The following is a 19622-nucleotide window of genomic DNA, read 5'->3' on the forward strand; positions in this document are numbered from 1 at the left end:
GTTTCTCGTTAGCCTTGTTCTTGGAAATGTCTGGATTACTTCAGCTAAAATTTAGATGGAAAGACATCTGGCAGGAATAGTTTCAGTTTATGTCTTTAAAGTTACACAGGGCTATAAACAACCAAACCCGGGGTCTTAAATAGGAAATAGTGGGCAACCTTACTAAAAGGGTGTGGTACCCAGCCTGTCAGTAATTATACAGATGTGTTCGATACGTGCTCTCTAGGTGTGTCATTTAACTGCTGTTCTTGTATGTGCCTTGTGATGGGAGTTACAAGTGGATGTGAAGTCTAATCCAAGCCCTACAGATGCCAAACAGGAGTCTTTGTTTGACTTTGTAGACTCGGAAACATGCCCAGAAGAATGATTGAAGCCTTATTGCCTAGACATGTAGGATAAAGTCAATAAAATGCTGGAAAATAGGTATTGTTGTCGTTGCTCAGATCTGTCATGTGAATCATAACTAAATGTTGTCAGTGGTAATTTGAATATTTTTCCTTACATTCTATATATTACATCAAAGACAAAATGGAAATGTTTGTAAATTCTTAGAGGCCAGTCATTGAGCAAAGTATTTTAATAAAGAGTCTGAAGGAAAGCGAGAAGTTTCGTCAAAGAAAGAAAAAGTAGGCTGTGATGTGGTAGCATTCTGAAGGCACAGGAAATTTTGTCTTCCCTGCGGTTTTTAGCATGTCTTCAGGAATAAGGCAATTGGGGGAGGGAAGTAGTGAAACATCAGTCTCGAGAGGAAGTATTTAATATCTCATATGAGAAAGGCAAAAAATGTCATAAACAACATTTTGAGAAGCTATTAGGAGGCCAAGGAAGCAGTTTTATCAGATAACAGGAAATTATTCAGGGCATGTTTTGAAGGCTGCCTGAACATAAAAAAAGCAGCTAAGAAAACTGTACATAGAATCTCTTGGGTCAGATTATAAAACTTTTTTAGGTAATTTGTAAAAGATAATGATGCAACAAGCATTTGTCATCTATAAGTCTCAAAAACTATAGTCAACTAAGAAGGGCTATAAGGGCAACAAAAGACTTGATTTGTTGTAAAGGAGGATGGTTCAGGGTATTTCAATGCAGAATACTGACATACCGTTTCAAAGAATTTTTTATTAAGTTAATGTTTAATAATTAATACTAAATATATTTTATTTTAAATCTATTTTTAAAGGTTTTGATAATAAAACCAAATTATTAGTAATTATTAAGAAATGTTAATACAATTACTTTATTTTTGTCTTTCCTTTTTTTTTTATACGTAGGACTGGAGTTTGGCCCTAAAGGACCTTGGGGACCTCAACATAAGGTGTGGAAATGCTCTTACATAGTTTTCTGATAGTTCATTGTGTTATTTCATACACAATCTAATTTTGTTGCTAAATGGTACACATTTAGGGGCAAGAAAGAATACATTCTGGTAATGCCAGGAATTTACTGCACATCTGGCACAGGGCACAGAGCTGTGTTGGCGCAGTCAGCTGTTCAGCCAGGGTCTCTGTCTATTTCCCATAATCTTTTTTTCCTTTCACTGAGGACCTACCCATTCATTCTCCCTGCTGTGGGAATTTGTGGCAAGTTACTCAAGTAGCCAAAGTGGTGGCTTCCACAGTGTCTGAGAAGGACTGGCAAACTAACTCCTCCAACAGCCAAGAGACTGAAACTGATCAAGCAATCTCAAAAATATCGTGATTGGTAAACAACTCTGTGCTGAATCAGGGAAAAATCAAAACAAAGACTCCCCTTGGTAGCAATTGCCCAACACTTCTTTTTTTTTTTTTCATTAGCTGTTGTCAGAGGCAGGTCCTTGATGCTTTCTGTCTTGGCGGTTGCTGGAAGGGATTATAGCAGGCGTTGTGTGTTCTAATTTCTAGTCTTTTTGGAGGGGAGGCAGGAATCTGTAGACAGTTGCTTAGTATGACAGGGATCTCATAAACATTGTCTTACGTCTCTGTATGTTGACGAAGAGAGGACAGAGTTTTCCTGCTCCACTTCAGTGCAACTGCCTGGACAAGAGCCTCTCTGGTGTAGATCAAACAGTACAGCAAGTAAAGAGTATCTCATATTCATGGAATGATTGAGGTTGAGAAAGAGAATAGGGAGTTAAGGAGAATTTACTCTGGCCAGACCATGAACCTGTAGTCTTAAATTCCGTTCTGCAATATTAGTCAGTTTTCCCTGTAATACACAGTGTCATTTTTATAATACTATGCAAAATTAGTATTTTTAGCAAAACCAAACTTTTGCTGTCTAAGAAAAAACAACATTTGTTATTCTTACTAATTATGAAAGAAGAACATTAAGGATTTGGGAGATTTAAGATCGAGCATGAATGGAATTAACAAGAGAACAAAGGAGTCAGCATTTCCTTGCAGATATTAAGCTGTTACTGCAGTGTTCAGTTTGTATACTTTAAAATGTTAACTGGTTTTCCAGGTGAAGTCACAAATTACTTCTATTAAATTGTGTTTTTTAAAGTGGAAGCAGGCCAGATTGAATTACCTTTTTCTTTTAAGTACATACTAGTTATTTGATGATTATTACTTCTAAAATCTCTTTATTTCAAGCCTGCATTAATCCTGTATAATGTTATAAATAACATTACAAATAACAAATAAAACAACTACTGAAAAGTAAAAGCAGATGAATATTCTACTAAAACAGAGGATCGAGCCAATAATTTACATTAATAGCAAATAATTACTAATGGGCATGTAAATCATAGAATCATAGAATAGTTTAGCTTGGAAGGGACCTTTAAAGGTCATCTAGTCCAACCCCCAGTGAATATATATAAATGGATAAATGAATATGCCATGCAATAAATAACATAACAATTTATATTAATGTCTTTATAGACAATTACATATTAGTAAGTTCAATATTTCATAAAAAAAATAAATGTCTCATAAAATAGTGATGATTTGGAATACTTTTTCAGTTTTTAAGTTGTAAGAGACTTTTAGGTAAGATGGTGATTTTTACATGTCCCTTAGGTGTTAACTTACTAGGATAGAATTTATTATTTAAATGAAAGAGAAGAGCTGTTAAAATAGCTGGTAACATTATCATTTAGCATTCAGCTCAAAACTGCAACACAGAAAAATGAAGTATTGAACAGTTGAACATGCCTACCCTAACCCATGTTTGTTTGTTTGTCTTTCCTCTTAAGCAAATTAGCCAATCTCAGATATTTAAAACACAGAGACATCTGAATTGGAGCATGCTCTTTCTGGCAGGCCTGGGTTCTTGGTAAGTTTTTTGAAGCCTTTATGGTTAGGTTGTCAATTTTGCTTTGACAAAATAAAAGTGGCTTTGCTTATCTTTTTCGTTATTGGATTTTGACTTCTAATGCTTCTGTGTAGTGATGTGTTTTTATATGGTTTGTCCCATTGTCAGACCTTTTTTTGCTTAACAGAGGAAGGGATGATAAGTATTTTCATGTTGTTCACAGAAGATCAGAAATGAGTTTTTGAACATCATGTTTGAATAGTAGATGAAATAGGTACACAGTAATAAGTCTGGGACCCAAGCCACACAGTCACCGAGGACTTGCAGTGGAAGTAAGGTACAGTTATGAGAGCATTTTTCTATTTTGAGTGAAATTTCTGAAAAATGGGTTAGTTTCTCAGTGAAATATGTCCTGGTATCACGGAATGTCTGAGGTTGGAAGGCACGTCTGGAGGTTATCTAGTCCAACTTCTCTGCACAAGACAGGGTCAGCTAGAGCAGGTTGCTCAAGGTTTTGCCCAGCGGGTTTTTTATTATCTCCAAGAATGGAGACTCCACATCGTCTCTGGGCAACCTGTTCTGGTGTTTGATCACACAGTAATAAAGTTCTCCCCTTATTTATAAATTACCTGAAAAAATAAAAGTTATTTCCTTGGTCCTGTGTGATTAGGATTTCAGAACTTGCTTTTCTGCAAGCCATGGAGATGTGCATCTTTACCTTTTCTCCTGTATTTGTTATTAACTCTCTTTAAAAATGTCTGAAATAGAAATTATAAGCTGAGGTACTAAGTGGACGATTTCAGGTTCTCTGAATGAGTTCCCTTTTCAGATGGGAAACTTCAAAGGCTGATGGTTGGGCTGGAAATATTTAAATGTCACATTTTTAATGGTTTGTTTGTTATTGTAGAGTCAGGATCTTAGTTCCTTATTTTAGCTGCCTTGTATTTCATTCTTTTCTTAGAAAACAAAGTCTTTGGCTTCCTTATTAAATATTTTCCTACTTCCTCTTTTGAATTACATGAAATAATTCTGAATGGTCTTTCCAATGTTTTTATAGCTTTGCATAACTTTTTAAAGAAAACATGTGATAAACCATTGTTCTTCCATCCTTCTAATAATCTCCCTGTATTCAATGCCTTTAGTTTAAAAACATGTGGATGGACTGGCTTTTTCCATCACTTGTGTTAGTGTTTGTTGGCTGTTTTTTCGTGTCTCTAAACATACTGGAGAATTTGTATTGTCCAAGAAACTATATTCCATGTGTTACTTATTCACAGGGTTCATTAAGCCACAAATGTGGTCTAACGGTACAACAATTAGTTGGCTTAGATTTTTCTAATATTCCTTCCATTTCAAAAGCATTTATCCTTATAAAACCAGCAGGTTTTTTTCCTTAATAATAATAAACTTTAGAAACTCAGCAGTTGTTTTGATATATTCAAATATATCAATACAAAAAAATACAGTAGACCAGCATGTGTGGGAAAATGATGAGTAATTCGAATAGTCTATCATATATCAAAGGTGAAATTGATAGCTGATATTTTCATGCTTATCTGTTTCATTTTTCATCATTCTACTTCCTCTGCTCCTGTTAAGTGGGACATGGTGACTTTCTCACATCTGTTTCCAATAATCACCTACTGGTTCTTTTTGTGGCAAAGTGAACTTCAGTTTGTGTGTTCCCAACATTTTTCCATAGGAAAGTATGGGACGTGACTTTAGTTTAATGCTTGCAATAATCACATCATCTAACTTTGATTTTAAGAGGAAGTTCGTTAGGTATTAAGGAATCAGCAGCTTAAATATTTGACATCTTACTCATTTATTGAGTCCTAGTGATTGTCCAAATACATTACCCACATACACACAAACTACAGAAAAGGCATTTTCTGTGTCTCTGGCACAAGAGAGATTCAGAGAAATTTAAAAATGAAAAATTGTAAATTTTGACCCAGTAAATGTTACTCTAACAACAGGTACCATGCAAGTTTAATGGAAACACAAGAGCTGTTCGGTGTTTAAGAATGCCAAAGAATTTCACCTTCTCAGAGACCACTGTGTCACGGTTACTAGATGACGTGAATTGTTGGGACATACATGGTTTATAGCTGATCATTCTACCCTACTCAGACATTTCCTATGTTAATCTCAAAATAAATGCTGGAACAGTATTTGGTTAGTGACTCTGAATTTCTCAAAAGTTTCTGAGCCTTTTAAACTGTCAAGATCTTTGCTTCTGTTTTCCACACTGATTTCCCACTTTTAGTTTTCCTGTAGCTATCTCTACATTTGCACCTTTGTCCATTAGCAGCATCTTTATTTATAAGTAATGCAGAATATTTTTTTGTTTTGAGAGTGTACCTAGATGATTAATAATCTCTTCATCACCACTGCATGATATCTGCTTTTTATATTTCCCTGTCTCTTGTAATTGATATGGCTAAATAAACTTACACATTAAAAAATGAAATCATTAAGAATCTAATTCAGCTTGACTTTTGGCAAGTCTCATTTTAATCATACATTTTCTGACACCTCAGACATTGCTTACACTTCTGATCAGTCTCTTTTATATTCCTTGTAAGATCTGCTAAATTCTAATACCATATGTGAGAATTGCTTTAATGCAGTTGTATCTCAAACTATTTTCAGCAATTTCTCCTCATGGATGAGGTATAAATTTACATTTTTTGTAACTCTGACTGCAGAGGATTCCACATTTGCTCTATGTACAAGTCTAAAATCTATTTTAATTACATAGGAATTTTGTACAGTGGAAGATCCATTTTGAGCTCCTTTTCTTCTTCAAAGATTTCTTAAAATTCATAAGAGATCCAGGTATACTGAGGTTTGTTAGTGGGTTTTGAGATATTAATTGGAAACAGTTTTTTCCCCTGTGACTTTAACGCTTTTCCATATATAATGCCTGGGAGGCTGGCTTTTCTTTCAGTTTATGTCCATCTCCAAGATTTATTGTGTTTATGTCATGCTACTAGCCAAAGTAGCCAAATCCTTTCAGGAATATGGAAGCAGAACACCTAAATAGTACCGGAGTTTTGCAGTGGTTTTGACTTTTTAAAGACATGGCAACTTCTAATTTAGTTATGTAAGACTACTGCTTCTCTTCCCTTTATAGAAAAGGAAAAAAATATGTATTGTGACAGTGCTGTCATTCACATTACTTCTGTTTTAGATTATGATTACTTAAACTTGCAAAAGTTGTTGCTTGATGGAGCCTAAGCAGACTGTTTTAGATGTGCTGTTGTAGTCCTGCATGCCATGATGCATACCCGATAGTACTGGTTTACCTGATTTTTGGTAAGAGAAAGTGTTAGTTACATACAGAGTTTGAAGCTGGAGTTCAAACTTCTCTCAGTCTGTAAAATGTATGTACTTCTAAAAATATGCCAAATTACATGGATTCAGCAGTGTGATTGCAAAAGTTGTAGGTACAGGTCACAAGACTATTATTTCCCCTAGGTTTTAGTATTTCTACTGAAAATTCTTTTGTTTGTACATATCATACTTTTGTTCTTTGTATATATTGTAATTATCACTTAATTTTGTACAATTTCATAACAAAATCCTAATGCAAGCTAATGTATTCAAATGCCATGTATTTTCAGGTTGAAGAAGGTTCTGAGGGTCCAGTAGGTCTTGTTGGTCCACTGGGTCTTTCACCGTGGACATTCATTAACTGAGGCATTCAAATTAATAAGCCCTATGAGTAAAGAAGGTGACTGTTTTTAGACAGCAGAGCATCCCATGCCACTGCATAGGGTTGGGTAGGAGTGAAAGAACCTCTCAATTTCAGTTATTCCATTCGTATCAGTTGTTGCTGTCATTGTTATTCACTGACATGCATAGAAATGTGTGAGGAATTGAGATAAAGACAGAAAGACTTTCACAGACACATTTATTTCCTTTTGAAGGTAATTACTTCATTTTGTTAATTGAAAAACTTATTATGAAAGTTTTAAAATTCATATCTTACCTTATCTTTTTAGGGTATCTGGGGTCCTGAAGGAATACCTGGACCAAGAGAATCCCAAGGTTTGGGTGCTAAAGGTCCACAGGTAACCTGTGAACAAAAAGCATGATTTTTAAAGGATGGAGCAAGAGATAGATGTGACTGAGGACAAGCCTTTTTACACGTTCAGAGCTCCTGTTCTTCTGTTCTTCTAGGGCAACTCGTGAAAGAGAAGGTAACTCTTAAGTTTGGATCACTGTCAGTAGCTGACTGTTAGAACTCCTCTTGAACTGTACCTTATGTTATGATAAACAACCCTGGTCACCGTGCTTAAAAAAATAAATTGAAGTGTGGAGGCTTTACAAAGAGTTATTTGAAGATGAAATACGCTGTGTTCTAACCAGGTTCCTCCTGAGCCTGACCAAAGCACTTTTTCGAAAGCTTTGGCCATCTTTGCTTTAAGCTGGCGGTGAAGTCAAACATTTTACAAAAACTATTCTAAATTCAGGTTCAAGCTGAGTCTAGTCCAAAAGAGCATTGTGGAATTTCAGGAGCCAAACTACCAGGAAGTAAAGTAAGTACTGTTTTAATCCTTGCTCTGTTTTCTTACAATTGTAAGTAATAATTTACCTTAAGACTAATGCGGAACACTTATAAGGCCAGTATTACATGTGTTCCTAAGTGGCACGGCAAGACTGTCATTTGAATTCTCTGACAACCCATAACTGTACTTATTTCAGTAGATCATAATATCTTGCTGATACATTTTGTGAACACTCCCAGCTTTCATTGACTTTGTAGTGCTTGGAAGATCCATGTGTCAGTATTGGCACTCCCAATCTGGGTATCTAAAAGAGACGTATGTGTGAAATGAGTGTTTAGTTTCTCAGGATCAGATAGGAACTAAGGAGTAAAACCAGTTCTTCCAGCACATGTCCTCCTTCCTTGAAGCATTGTATCTGTCTTTTAGTATCTTAGTCTTTAGCTTCCACCTTTTATTACAAGGGGACAAATGTTTTGCCCTGACAGTAGCCTCATTTCTAGCTGTGTCCTGATCAAACGCTGAGTGAGTCACCCCATATGAAATACTATCGTTATGCATTATCATGTAGATACACCAGAGGGCAGGATTTAGATAGGATAGATGTCTTTATAGCTTCCGTAAATTCAATTTCAGCAACTAAGTGATCCTTCTGATACATTTATTGCAATCTGATTTTAAAAAGGCATATAATCATGGTTTTACTTACATAGCGTATAAATAACAATGGCACTGAGTTAAGATATATCTAGTATTAGGAACAGGGGTTTTTAAAAACTGGTTAAAATATTTAAGTAACATCCATTAGCTATGTTTCCTAACCAGAAAAAAGTCTACCATTCTTTCATGGCAACTATTGTTGTTCTTATTGAGTGAAGAGCATACAAGGAGAGGGGGGATGGGGGGGAAGTAAATTTAGGGCAGCTGACTTTGGTTAATATCGTCAACCAAACTGATCACAGTGTAAGTCCTTTGACATACTACATTCATGTACTATAGAATATTCACCTTCTTTCATACTTCTAGAGGTCTGTATCACATTTGCATTTGGTTGTGGCTTTCCAAGGTACAGAACTATAATTTACTTTGTCTGTCTTCATACAGAAGCTATCTCTTATCTTCATCCACTCTGTTTCTTTTTATTTCTTCTTTACATTTTTGAGTTGCAGTAATGAGAATAGCAGGAATTATTCAAGGAGAATAGGTATTGTACCAGGAAAGAAAGCTGATAATATAATTTTTTTCCAGTAGAAGTGACTTAGCATGAATGCAGGCACTAAAGGCTTTTTAACGTGAAATTCAATAGCAACATGAGTTTTACAGATAAAACTTCATACTGCAGACCAGAGCTTTGGTAAGGTCATGTAATGAGTGCATTTAGATAGATTCAATAGTCCTGAGATATAGATGTACTGAGCATCTGGTTCAGAGCACGTGGTTCAGATTAGCCATTGAAACACTGTTGTACTAAACAGCTTAGCAAGAAGTATTAGTAGTGTTAAAAACAATGCCATAAATCTGGAGGTGTTATTTCCATCATATTTGATTTCTAAGTGAATATAAAACTATGAAACTATATACTGGCAAGACTAATGAAAAAATAAAGCTCTGAATTTTAAATCTGCAATCTTACAAGAGAACTGTCAAGATCCTTATTGTACTTCCAAAACACGGTAGGTGGTGAAGAAGAGCTTAGGCTGTTTCCAGAAAACAATTACACACAACACTTAACAGATCTACAGATTTTCTAGCCAGAGAAATACAACCAAACTTGACCCCATTGCTATCTGAATACTGGATGTTTGTGAGAACTACCAGATTATATGTATATTTGACCAGTCAAATTGTTATGTCTAAAAATCATAAATGTTAACATTTTCTGATCTCTGCCAGGTTAGAGTCATGTTTGCAGGTCCAAAAAAAAGTGAGAAATCTTTGAGCACAGCTGGAAATCCATTCACTCAATTCTGGTTTGGCACATAGTGCAGATAAACCTTGATGACTGCTGGAAAAAGCATTCTTCTATAGCTGATGATCTGTTTCTGGATGGATAGGCTGTTTACAAGTCTTAACCTAAGCATGCATAAGGATAAGAATAGGTATGTAAACAGTATGAGGGATCCATGTGACTGGTGTGTTACTAATGAAATGCTTAATCATCACCGTTGTGTCTGATCCAACAGATGCTGGATGCTGCCAGTAATTATCATTTATATATAGCATTAACAGATATTTCTTGTAAAAGATTGTACTCCATTGAAACTCTTTAGTCTGTTTGTCTAACAAAGACATTTATTTAATGAAGACAATTAACCTCAAAGGAGGTGTCACATGTTCATGTGTCCTCTGACAGGAGATGGTGTAGAGGTTTCTAGGAAGGGGGCCTTTTGGGAGCAGGCTGCAGCTGCTGGGACAGTTAGTCCTTCCTTGGTTGCACTGGGGAAAGAGGGTGAGCAGTGGTAGCATGTATGATTTCTTTTTTTTTTTTCTGGTAGCAGCATGTTCCTCCGGTACCTTTCATGTTAACTGAGTGTGCACAGACTGATGATTCTGTGTAGGAATGGTACTATGTACGGTCATACAGCAGATGTACAGCTCTTCCATACAACCTGTCATGGTTTGACCCCAGCTAGCAACTAAGCACCACAGAGCTACTTACTCACTCCCCCTGCCAGCAGGATGGGGGAAAGTGAATTAGAAGGGTAAAAGTGAGAAAACTTGTGGGTTGAGATAAGAACAGCTTAATAAAGGAAATATAATAATAATAGTGATGAAAAGGAAAATAACAGAGAGAAATAAAACCCAAGAAAGGCAGGTGATGCAAATGAAAACAGTTGCTCACCATCACCACCAACCAAGCAATACCAAGCACCCCGAAGCAGCAGCCCCCTGGCCAACCTTGCCCCCAGCTTTATATGCTGAGCATGACATCATATGGTATAGGATATCCCTTTGGTCAGCTGGGGGCTGTCCCCCCTCTAAACCCTTGTGCACCCCTAGTGTGCTTGTTGGTGGGGTGGGGTGAGGAGCAGAGAAGCCCCTGGCTCTGTGTGAGCGCTGCTCAGTGATAACTAAAACATCCCTGAATTATCAACACTATCTTCAGCACAAATCAAAGCCAGCCTCATGCTAGCCACAATAAAGAACATTAACCCAGCCAAAACCAGCACACAATCACATTCACATTATTGCCATCTTTGATAAGAGCTAAGACCTCACTGAGTTCCTTAGTATGTGTTGTCTCACCCTTTAAATAAGTTAAATTTACATACGCTGTCATGCTAGCAGGGCACAGCACACATGAATAGATTATGAGTGTTTGCAAAGGTGTGATTTCTAGCAGAGTATATTTTTAAAATGGGATCTACCCTTGGAGAAGCAGGAAGTGGGTACTTCAGGTAAGCGTTTGGTCTAGCAACAGAGGAGACCTTGCTCCCAGGCTAGGTGAAGGGTGCTTCTAAACTGAATGAAGGCAGAGGGTTTTTTATGCCCACTGGTCAGAGATGCACTATTCTTTTTCCCCCTGTTCTTTCCCTGTCACTAACATTTTAATGAAGTGAGCAGGAAATGTACTGTGCTTACTTAAAAGCTCTTAGCATATTCCATTGCTGTTACTTAAACACCAAATGAAAAGCAAAGCAGGTGCAGTTTCTGTACAGTTTTCTACAAGGATACTGAAAAAAGACAGGAAAGTGTGATTATCTACACAGTTTTGTAATGGTAATGGTTTGTGAAACACCACTTGCTTCAGTGTGTGTGGCCACGGAGATCAAACACTGCAGTAACTGTCTGATTTAGGGGAAACCCTATCCTATAAGATATTCAACTAACGTCACTTAGGGTCTGTAACTGTACCAAAAATAAAAAATGAGGAATTGATTAGTGAAGTTTGAATATCTAATACTTTTTCCTTGTATTTTTTTATACTACAGAATTCAAAGGAAATCTGAATTTTACGGTGTTACTTTCCTCAGTGGATTGCTTCTTTCCCTCCCTGCTCATAAATGTTTTGACTTCCTTCAAGAAGAATATAACATTTGTATCCAGATTTATGAAATGTGCCTTCCAGTACAGCAAGTAATTTGATAAGCAATGAAACTAATTCATGTTTTCTTTGGGTCCTACATCCCCTACATTCCCAGCCATACTACAGTAGCCTCAGATTTCTTAATATTTCTGCTTATTGTAATGCATCCACGTGCATTACAGTCCTCTTTTGCAGTATTTTTGCTCGCTTCCCATATTACTTGTTCCTCGTTTTCATTCCCCTTCCCTGTCCTCGCTGCTCCCACCACCCCCTACCAACCACCCATGTCTTTTCATCTGTTCTGGTTAGGGTGTCAGGTTTGCAGCCTTGGGCTCTGATTGCCAAGTTCATGAGTTCATCTGGATGGAGCAGCCGGTGTGTGTAAGGTAACTCAGGTAAGGGCTGAGCTGCTCTGCCTTGTGTGTGTCAGGGGGTGGGGGTGGTTGTAGGGTTAAATGCAGGAGAATGGCAAGGAGATGGGCGATAGAGGTCAGTACAGCTGTAACCCAGATTCCTTATAATGAAGCCCTCTGTGCTTTGTTAAGGCAGTAGCGGTCGTTATTCTGTATTTTAATGTATAGTTACTTATGTTGTCCTTGATTAAGTCTTCCCAAACATGTTAATGTATCAGGCACTCTCCCATAGCTAGCCATGCTCTTTTCCTGTGATCACTTGCAAGGATGCTTAGGTAATTATAACACTTAATGCTTAAGTGCAAACTCACATAAAGCTTCTAAAACTCCCACCCACTGTTCTACACCATGGAACATCGCATGGTGGTGCCAGGAATCTCCCCACTTACTGCTTACTTTGCTTGGGAAACTACTGGGGAACCTCTGCTGGGACATCAAGGTAATAAATGCCTTCTGACCATCTTTGTGTGTATTGCGCTTGTGTATCTGACCCTGCCCGAGTCCGGATCGGCATCACTGCTGACAGAGGCCAGTCTGGTTCCACCACCTGGACCAAACAGTGGTAAATGCCACCAAATGCTGCATTCACTACACAGCTCCTGTTTCTTGTTAAAAGTGCACAAACTTAGCATCTCTTGTATAAATCCAGGATAAAATAGACAAAGAACTCAAAGGCTGACTGCAGGAAATTCGCTTAGGTTAGAACAGAAGCCCTCAGGATTCTACAGGAGGGAAAAAAAAGTTCTTCCCCCCCCTTGTGTCTGCCATAGGGAAAATATCCCCCATTAATTTTAACAGATTCGTTTTTATATGGACGTAGTAGATAGGCTGCTGCAGGTGTAGTTCAGTGGATTTATAATCACAGAAGGCTGGTGTTTGCTACTTGTGTACTTACGGAAGCCCTTCTTGTTGCCTTAGGCTTATGGAATCACTAAATGGTTTTAGTATTTTACATTTTGCATTTTTAATTTATCATATGAAACAACATTGATGTTAATCTTTAGATTTATAATTATTATTTATTCTTTCTGTTTCTCTGTTTTCCCCATAATACAGTCTGGATCATAGCAAATCATCAGCCTTGGCAATGAAGTTTCTTGGTCAGGAGACTGGGAACTCTCCGAGAGCAAGTATTTGCAGTCTACCATGTTGTGCTCTAACAGCTCTTTCACAGCATGCCCTTTGGAAAGCTATGCTTGATGCAGAATAAACAGATGTGCTTTAGCATTCATCTTTCTTCAAGAAAGACATATCAATGGCAATTGATAAGCACAGTATTCACTCTTATTTCTACTAAACAACTTGATTAAATCTGCAATATCAAAATTAAAGTTTAGAAAATCTGTGTTCTTTCTTTGCCTTTTTCTTTTCATCTTTCAGATGCACTCTTCCTACAAAATTAAAAAAGCAGAAATTACTTACAGAGGATGCAAAGCTTCAACTTTTGTGGTTTTTTGTTAAGACAATTTCTAAGATTTGCCCGCTACTTGCCATGCTGGAAGTGTCTTCTGGGTAGTAAGAGGTATTCATTTCACAGGGAAGCTTCCACCAGGTGCTGGAACAAAAAAAAGGCACACACAGTCTTTGGGTTTATCAACATTAAAAAGCAATGAATAGGTAACATTACTGTCCTGTAAAATTAGATACTGAATCTATTTTTGGTGTATATATTTAGGAGTAGTGTCCCAGATATAAGCTACCAGGGTCACTTCAAGTCTAGAAAATCTGTCTTGAAGAAAAACTAAAGGGTATGACTTGCATGACATTTAGGTAGATTTTTTGTAAAGCCTAATCGGTACAGTTGGGTCATTGATAGGCAAATGTTTATGCATTTTCGATCCTGCATTTTTGACAAAAGCTTGAACCTCTGCCAAAAAAATCTGCTTTGGTCAAAACCATCTTTTTACAATGTGTTTTGAAATGCCCAAATTACTCATAATTTTTTTTTATGTATAACTGAAACATTTCAGTGCTTAATCACATGACAGTCCAGGGACCCGATTCATCCCAGTGATGAAGCGTAAATCCTCCCTTCTGCAGCACCAAGTGAAGGAGGAGCTCTCCATTCTGTCCCACCACCAAGGGACTGAGAGGTGCCTGCCTGTTAGGCAATGCCTGCCCAGAGGCTGGGCACTGACCTTTTGCTGGCCATCTGCACAAAACTCCCTTGAGGCATGCCATGATTCCTTGAGACTTACAATCCCAATACTTCCTCTCACCTGGATTTTTTACTTGACACTGCAACAATACAATTTTACTCTGAAGCCTGCCGTTAGATAGAGCAAATACAATTTGCACGCAGCACAGTGAGAGCTACCTAACCAGCCCCCTTTTAGATACCCTCTCTGTGTCTGACCCCTCAGAGGATATAAAGAGCAGAAAGAATTTCTGAGGAAAACACTCAGGAAGAATTGTTAGAGTTTTTTTTAAAGTTGTCTTTTATTATTGTAGTTGCTAATGCAGTTACTACCTTTGAGACAGGCTCAAGGTCCTGGCGGACACAAACCATTGGGTCAGAATTCGGTTCTAGCCTACAAGTGGTAATGTACTAATTTCACATCTCTCATCTAACCAGTGCTGCAATGTTAACATGGACAAGCTGAAGAGGTGTGGCTGGCAAAGTGATGGCTGGAGAGGCAGGTTGTCTAGAAGTGAGTTTTGTAATGTAAAAGGTCAGTTATTTAAAATGGGAAAGCGCTGCTCCCAGACTGACACTGTCCCTTTAATAAAATGGCTCGGTCTCCCACTCAGCCCTGGCTAAGTGCCTGACTGTCTTCATTTAAACTTTGGCCAACTGAACAGCCCAATAATGGACCATAAAGGATCTAGATGCAAGGTAGAGCCATTCACAAGTGGATAGACTATTTATTTACAGATTGATTTATTCTTGTAAACAAAATGTATTTTCCTCTGTGACCTACTGGACATGTTTTCTATGCTGACAGCTTATCCAATCCACAGTTTGCTTTTTGAGTGCCTTTGAAGGTAAGACATAGTTAGTTCCTTTTGATTTTTAGAGGACTGCACTTATGGTTTCTGTATATGTAACTGATGGACTTGAAAAGAGGGTTTAGGAAAGATATTTAAATTTAATATATTGACTTTTTTATTAATGGTATTTAAAATTTAATTATGGCAAATTACAGGCATTTTTTGTAAATCAGATTTAATGGAGTTCAGTTTTCTTTAGAAATATGTTGAATCACTGAATTAAATGTTGTAATGTTAATTTTATTAGTGTATATTGTCATTGTAATAGAATATTGTCTTTATGGAATATTTTCTTTATAGAAGATACTACATACACTCTGTTACAGCCATGCAACATGAATATTACATTCGTGTATTTAATTTCTTTACTAAGCCATTGTTTCTTAGAAGAATAAGTTGTTCATATTGATGCTGTAGACCTAGGTAATGTATCTGCATCTGAAAAAAACCAGATCTTTGTTCATTCCTAACAATTAGGAATTTCTAGAAACAAACTGTATTCAATTTATATAATATTTCTGCTAATTTAATGTAGTTAGTTTAATAGCAAAGTATGTTAATAGCAACATGCATTAGTAACAATTTCTTTTTATCCTTCTTTGTTAGATATTCAAATGAAAGCTAAAGGTAGCACTAGCTATTTTCAAGAAAGGATCGGGAGCACTGTGTTTGTTCTGCCCATATTTCTTCTCTGATAAAACAGGCTCTAATATGCATGTGAGCTACAGCTGGGATTGTACTGGCTGCTATGCTTAAATCACTTACCCAGTGACTTTTTACAATTGTTTTTTACATGTTATCTCTAGAACTGTGCTGCGCACAAATGTGTATTCTGTATGTAAAGTATCTGTATTTATTTCCTTGTTCTATTAATGAAGTATTCACAGGTGGTTTTTTACTTTTAACAGGAAGGAAAAGTCATCTAATTTGGGATCAAAGTCACTATGTGGAAAAAACATTTTTTCGTTTGTTTTTTACTTCTGGCTGTGACAACAAACCAGACATATGAGCAAAACAGAAAGAAAGGAAAGAATTCTTATTCTTTTGTGCAAAAAGATGAAGGTAAAATAATTTTCTTAAAATTTCTGATTGACCATGTATGTGTCTGCATATTTTGGGATAAGTAGCTAGTGATTGACCACTTATGTATGCATTTAAAATGTGATTTATTTTGATTATTAGGCCTGGAAAATACTGTGCTAACATTTACTTAGTCACGTACTCCAATTTGATCTATGATTTTCATTGTCACTCATATATCTTTTAAGATAAATGCTAAGCCTAATTTTTAGTTTGAAATTGCATGTGAAAATGCCAGAACAGTCCCATCAAGATGCTAATTTGGAAGTTTTTGTTTGTAGACTGTATTTAATAATACTGGTATGAATTGAAGTAACTTAGATTCAATTGCCTCAGTATAATTTCTTGGCATTTACAGTGAAATTTATCCTTAAACTGTTATTGGAAAGAGGAATCCTTGGGGAAATGATTTGAGGATTGGGATTATTGCAGAGAATTATCTGAAAACTCTTGTGCAGGTGTGCCCATCATTCATAAATGTAACTTTCTTGTTCCATTACAGGTGATACGTGTCTTGTCGATATAGTCTTTATCTTGGACAGTTCAGAAAGTGCCAAAAATCAGCTGTTTGATTTACAGAAGGATTTTGTTCAAAATTTAACTGACAGCATTTTCCAGATGAAGCCCGTTAAGTCTCAGAAGTATAATGTCAAACTAGCAAGTATGCAGTTCAGCAGCACAGTCAGCATTGATAATCCCTTTACAGCCTGGAAAAATGTGCAGCATTTTAAAGAGAAAATCAAGTCTCTCGGCTTTATTGGCCACGGCACCTACTCCTATTATGCAATTTCCAATGCCACTCAGCTCTTTAAAACTGAAGGTCGTAAGCGAAGTACAAAAGTAGCTTTTTTGATGACTGATGGTGTGGATCATCCAAACAGCCCTGATGTCCAGGCTATAGCCACAGCAGCTAGGAGTCTTGGAATACATTTTTTTACCATTGGCCTTTCTAAGAAAAAAGTCCAAGAAGACAAATTGCGTATGATATCTGGTGATTCATCCTCTAAACGTGTTTTATGCCTGGATGATGAGAACCTGAGAGTTGATGTAGCATTGGAACTGGTAAGTAATGCTGATATTAATCTTGCCACAGCATCTCTCCATGGCAGATTTCATTTGACTTTGACAGGTAAGTTCTTAAGACAGTACGAAGGTTTTGGTGATGCATGTCTCTGCTACATCAGGAGTCAGGACAGAGGGCGAGCTTCCTCCTCCCAGCTGCTCTGCAAGGAGTTGTGCACCTATACAATAACAGCTCAGCTGCACTGATCACTGGTGGAGGGACAGGGTATTCCTCCACACACAGAGTGTGTCTCTGAGCATATGATAATACTTTAGAAGGTAACTTGTTCTCGTGCATAAGGCTGATAAACTCACTGAGTCCTTCCCCTATATGTTATGTTAGTAGGGCCTTTCATTAGGAAGTTTTTTCATATTCCCCATGTTAGCATTGTTCCTTAATATTACCTGTTTAGCTGTCCCATTAAATCTCATTTGTTTTCTGATCATTATGGGTCACATGAAGTAATCCCCTGTTCCTACTGGGGAACCCTTTCTCATGCGTGTAGTTCCACAGACTGGTTCTTACCGCTGTGAGGAAGGGATGAAGGCTGAAGGTATTCACAGTCTTTACCATTCACCTTTGAAATTCTGTAAACCAGAGAGGAAAAATGGTTAAATTAGTACTCTGTTAAATTAAATCTGTAAGTAATATTTTTCTTTTCTTTTCAGGAAGCCTTGCTTCAGAAGCAGGTAGGTTTTTTGACTTTTGTGTGTTTTGGTTACTCTTACTCATAATAGATCACCTGATGTCTGCTGCTTCTTTAATGCAATGATACTCCAGGATTAATCAACCTTCCTTCCCAGAGTAAAGTTTCTGACCATGGTCACTTTTATTTTAACCTTCATCCATTTCTTTGATTCCTTCTCCTGAGAAATCTACAACTTCTGATCATTAGTGACTAGTATCAACAGTCAGACATGAAGAACTCTTCTTACCAGAGTGGAATAGGACTAGTGCAACACATGCAAGTTCATTTGTAGTCTCATTAGAAAATAGCAATGTCAAAATGGTTGAAAAATTATGTAGGGTTTCACAGTACTATATACTGTGTATGTGCTACCTTAAACATTTGTAGTTAGAATAGTAACAGATTTCTTTGTTTTTGTTAGAAAGAAATCAAGCAACTGATTTTGATTGGGCTATACAGAAGTGTGATGTTGATTATATAAGAAATTATATATATATATTAGAAGATTATTTATTTCCTGTTACTGCACTTTTATGTTCGCTAGTCGGTGGCTGGGCAAAACCAGAGTTTTTGCTTTAAAAATTTGGAATAATGCATTTGGAAAATGTTCTCCCTAATGTTTCTGTTAACCTTGTAGTGTGTGCGGAAGAACTGTGGATGTGAAAAGGGAGTAAAAGGAGACAAAGGTGATTCTGTAAGTATGCATTCATTTGAAAAGCCTCCAGAATTTGAATTTTAATCATAGAGATCAATGTTTCACAGTATTTTCATTGATTACTCTGTCTGTAAAAAGCAAGACATTAGCTGTGTATGTACTGCAAAAAGAAGTGATGTATCATAGCATTTCACTGTGAAAGGCCACTGTTATAAGAGCTCAGGAAAAAAAAAAAACTGTCCATAATCACATACTATCTTGGAAATATATTTATAGTATTGGGTAATAAAGCACTGTGTATAAATAGGTATGTGATTTTGAAGCCCAAATCAAAATATTATTCTTGAATCCTACAACAGGAAGGGAAAAGTCCATTAGACAAAGGATTACTTCCACCAGCAGCTTCTATTTGTGTAAGGGATAAAGGTTCAGAAGATTGAGGGTGATGGCATGTATGAGGAAAGGTCCAAAACTCTGCTTCCAACACTCTCTCGTGGCACTTCAACACATAACTTTCTTGGCTCTGGTAAAGAAGAGACTAAGTGGGAGTTTAGATAGTGTGTATCTCTCTGATCCCTTTTGTATCTTTAATAGCTCCCCCAGAGACAACCAAGGTACGTACAGAGGTTTTTGCCTGTCTCCCTAGATGGTAAGCAACTGGTCAACCATATGTGTAGCTGGTTATGACAGCAGGACCTGTCATCCAATCCCTTGTCTGTAGATAATGTGCACCTGGAACTAAAACCCCTGTTTCCAATTTAAAACTGCAGATCTGAAAATTTGAAGCTATTTTATCCAAAATTATTAGATGCAACCGATTATATATATATTTTTTTATATGTACACCAAGCTTTAGTCCCCACCTTCATGATCCTTCAAACAGAAATAATGGTGTAATAGTTGTTTATTTTGGGACTGCTGAATATTGGCACTAAGCTGTTCTGTGAACAGGGT

The 19622-nt window shown here is 37.0% G+C and overlaps 1 protein-coding gene across 1 annotated transcript in view; it reads left to right on the forward strand.

Moving 5' to 3' along the window:
• The first annotated feature begins 334 nt into the window (after positions 1-334).
• COL28A1 (collagen type XXVIII alpha 1 chain) overlaps positions 335-19622 on the forward strand; it is an 83368-nt gene continuing 64080 nt past the window's right edge. The window contains exons 1-13 of the mRNA XM_056338014.1: positions 335-423; positions 1272-1315; positions 3187-3258; positions 7248-7445; positions 7719-7784; positions 11684-11828; positions 12088-12173; positions 13248-13465; positions 13572-15176; positions 16091-16244; positions 16765-17324; positions 17994-18014; positions 18651-18707. Of these exons, the coding sequence (XP_056193989.1) occupies positions 16127-16244; positions 16765-17324; positions 17994-18014; positions 18651-18707 (756 nt within the window). The 5' untranslated portion in view covers positions 335-423; positions 1272-1315; positions 3187-3258; ... (5 more) ...; positions 13572-15176; positions 16091-16126. The remainder of the gene's footprint in view (positions 424-1271; positions 1316-3186; positions 3259-7247; positions 7446-7718; positions 7785-11683; positions 11829-12087; positions 12174-13247; positions 13466-13571; positions 15177-16090; positions 16245-16764; positions 17325-17993; positions 18015-18650; positions 18708-19622) is intronic.

This window comes from Falco biarmicus, chromosome 4 (genome assembly GCF_023638135.1).
Source record: "Falco biarmicus isolate bFalBia1 chromosome 4, bFalBia1.pri, whole genome shotgun sequence".
Taxonomy (NCBI): Eukaryota; Metazoa; Chordata; class Aves; order Falconiformes; family Falconidae; genus Falco; species Falco biarmicus.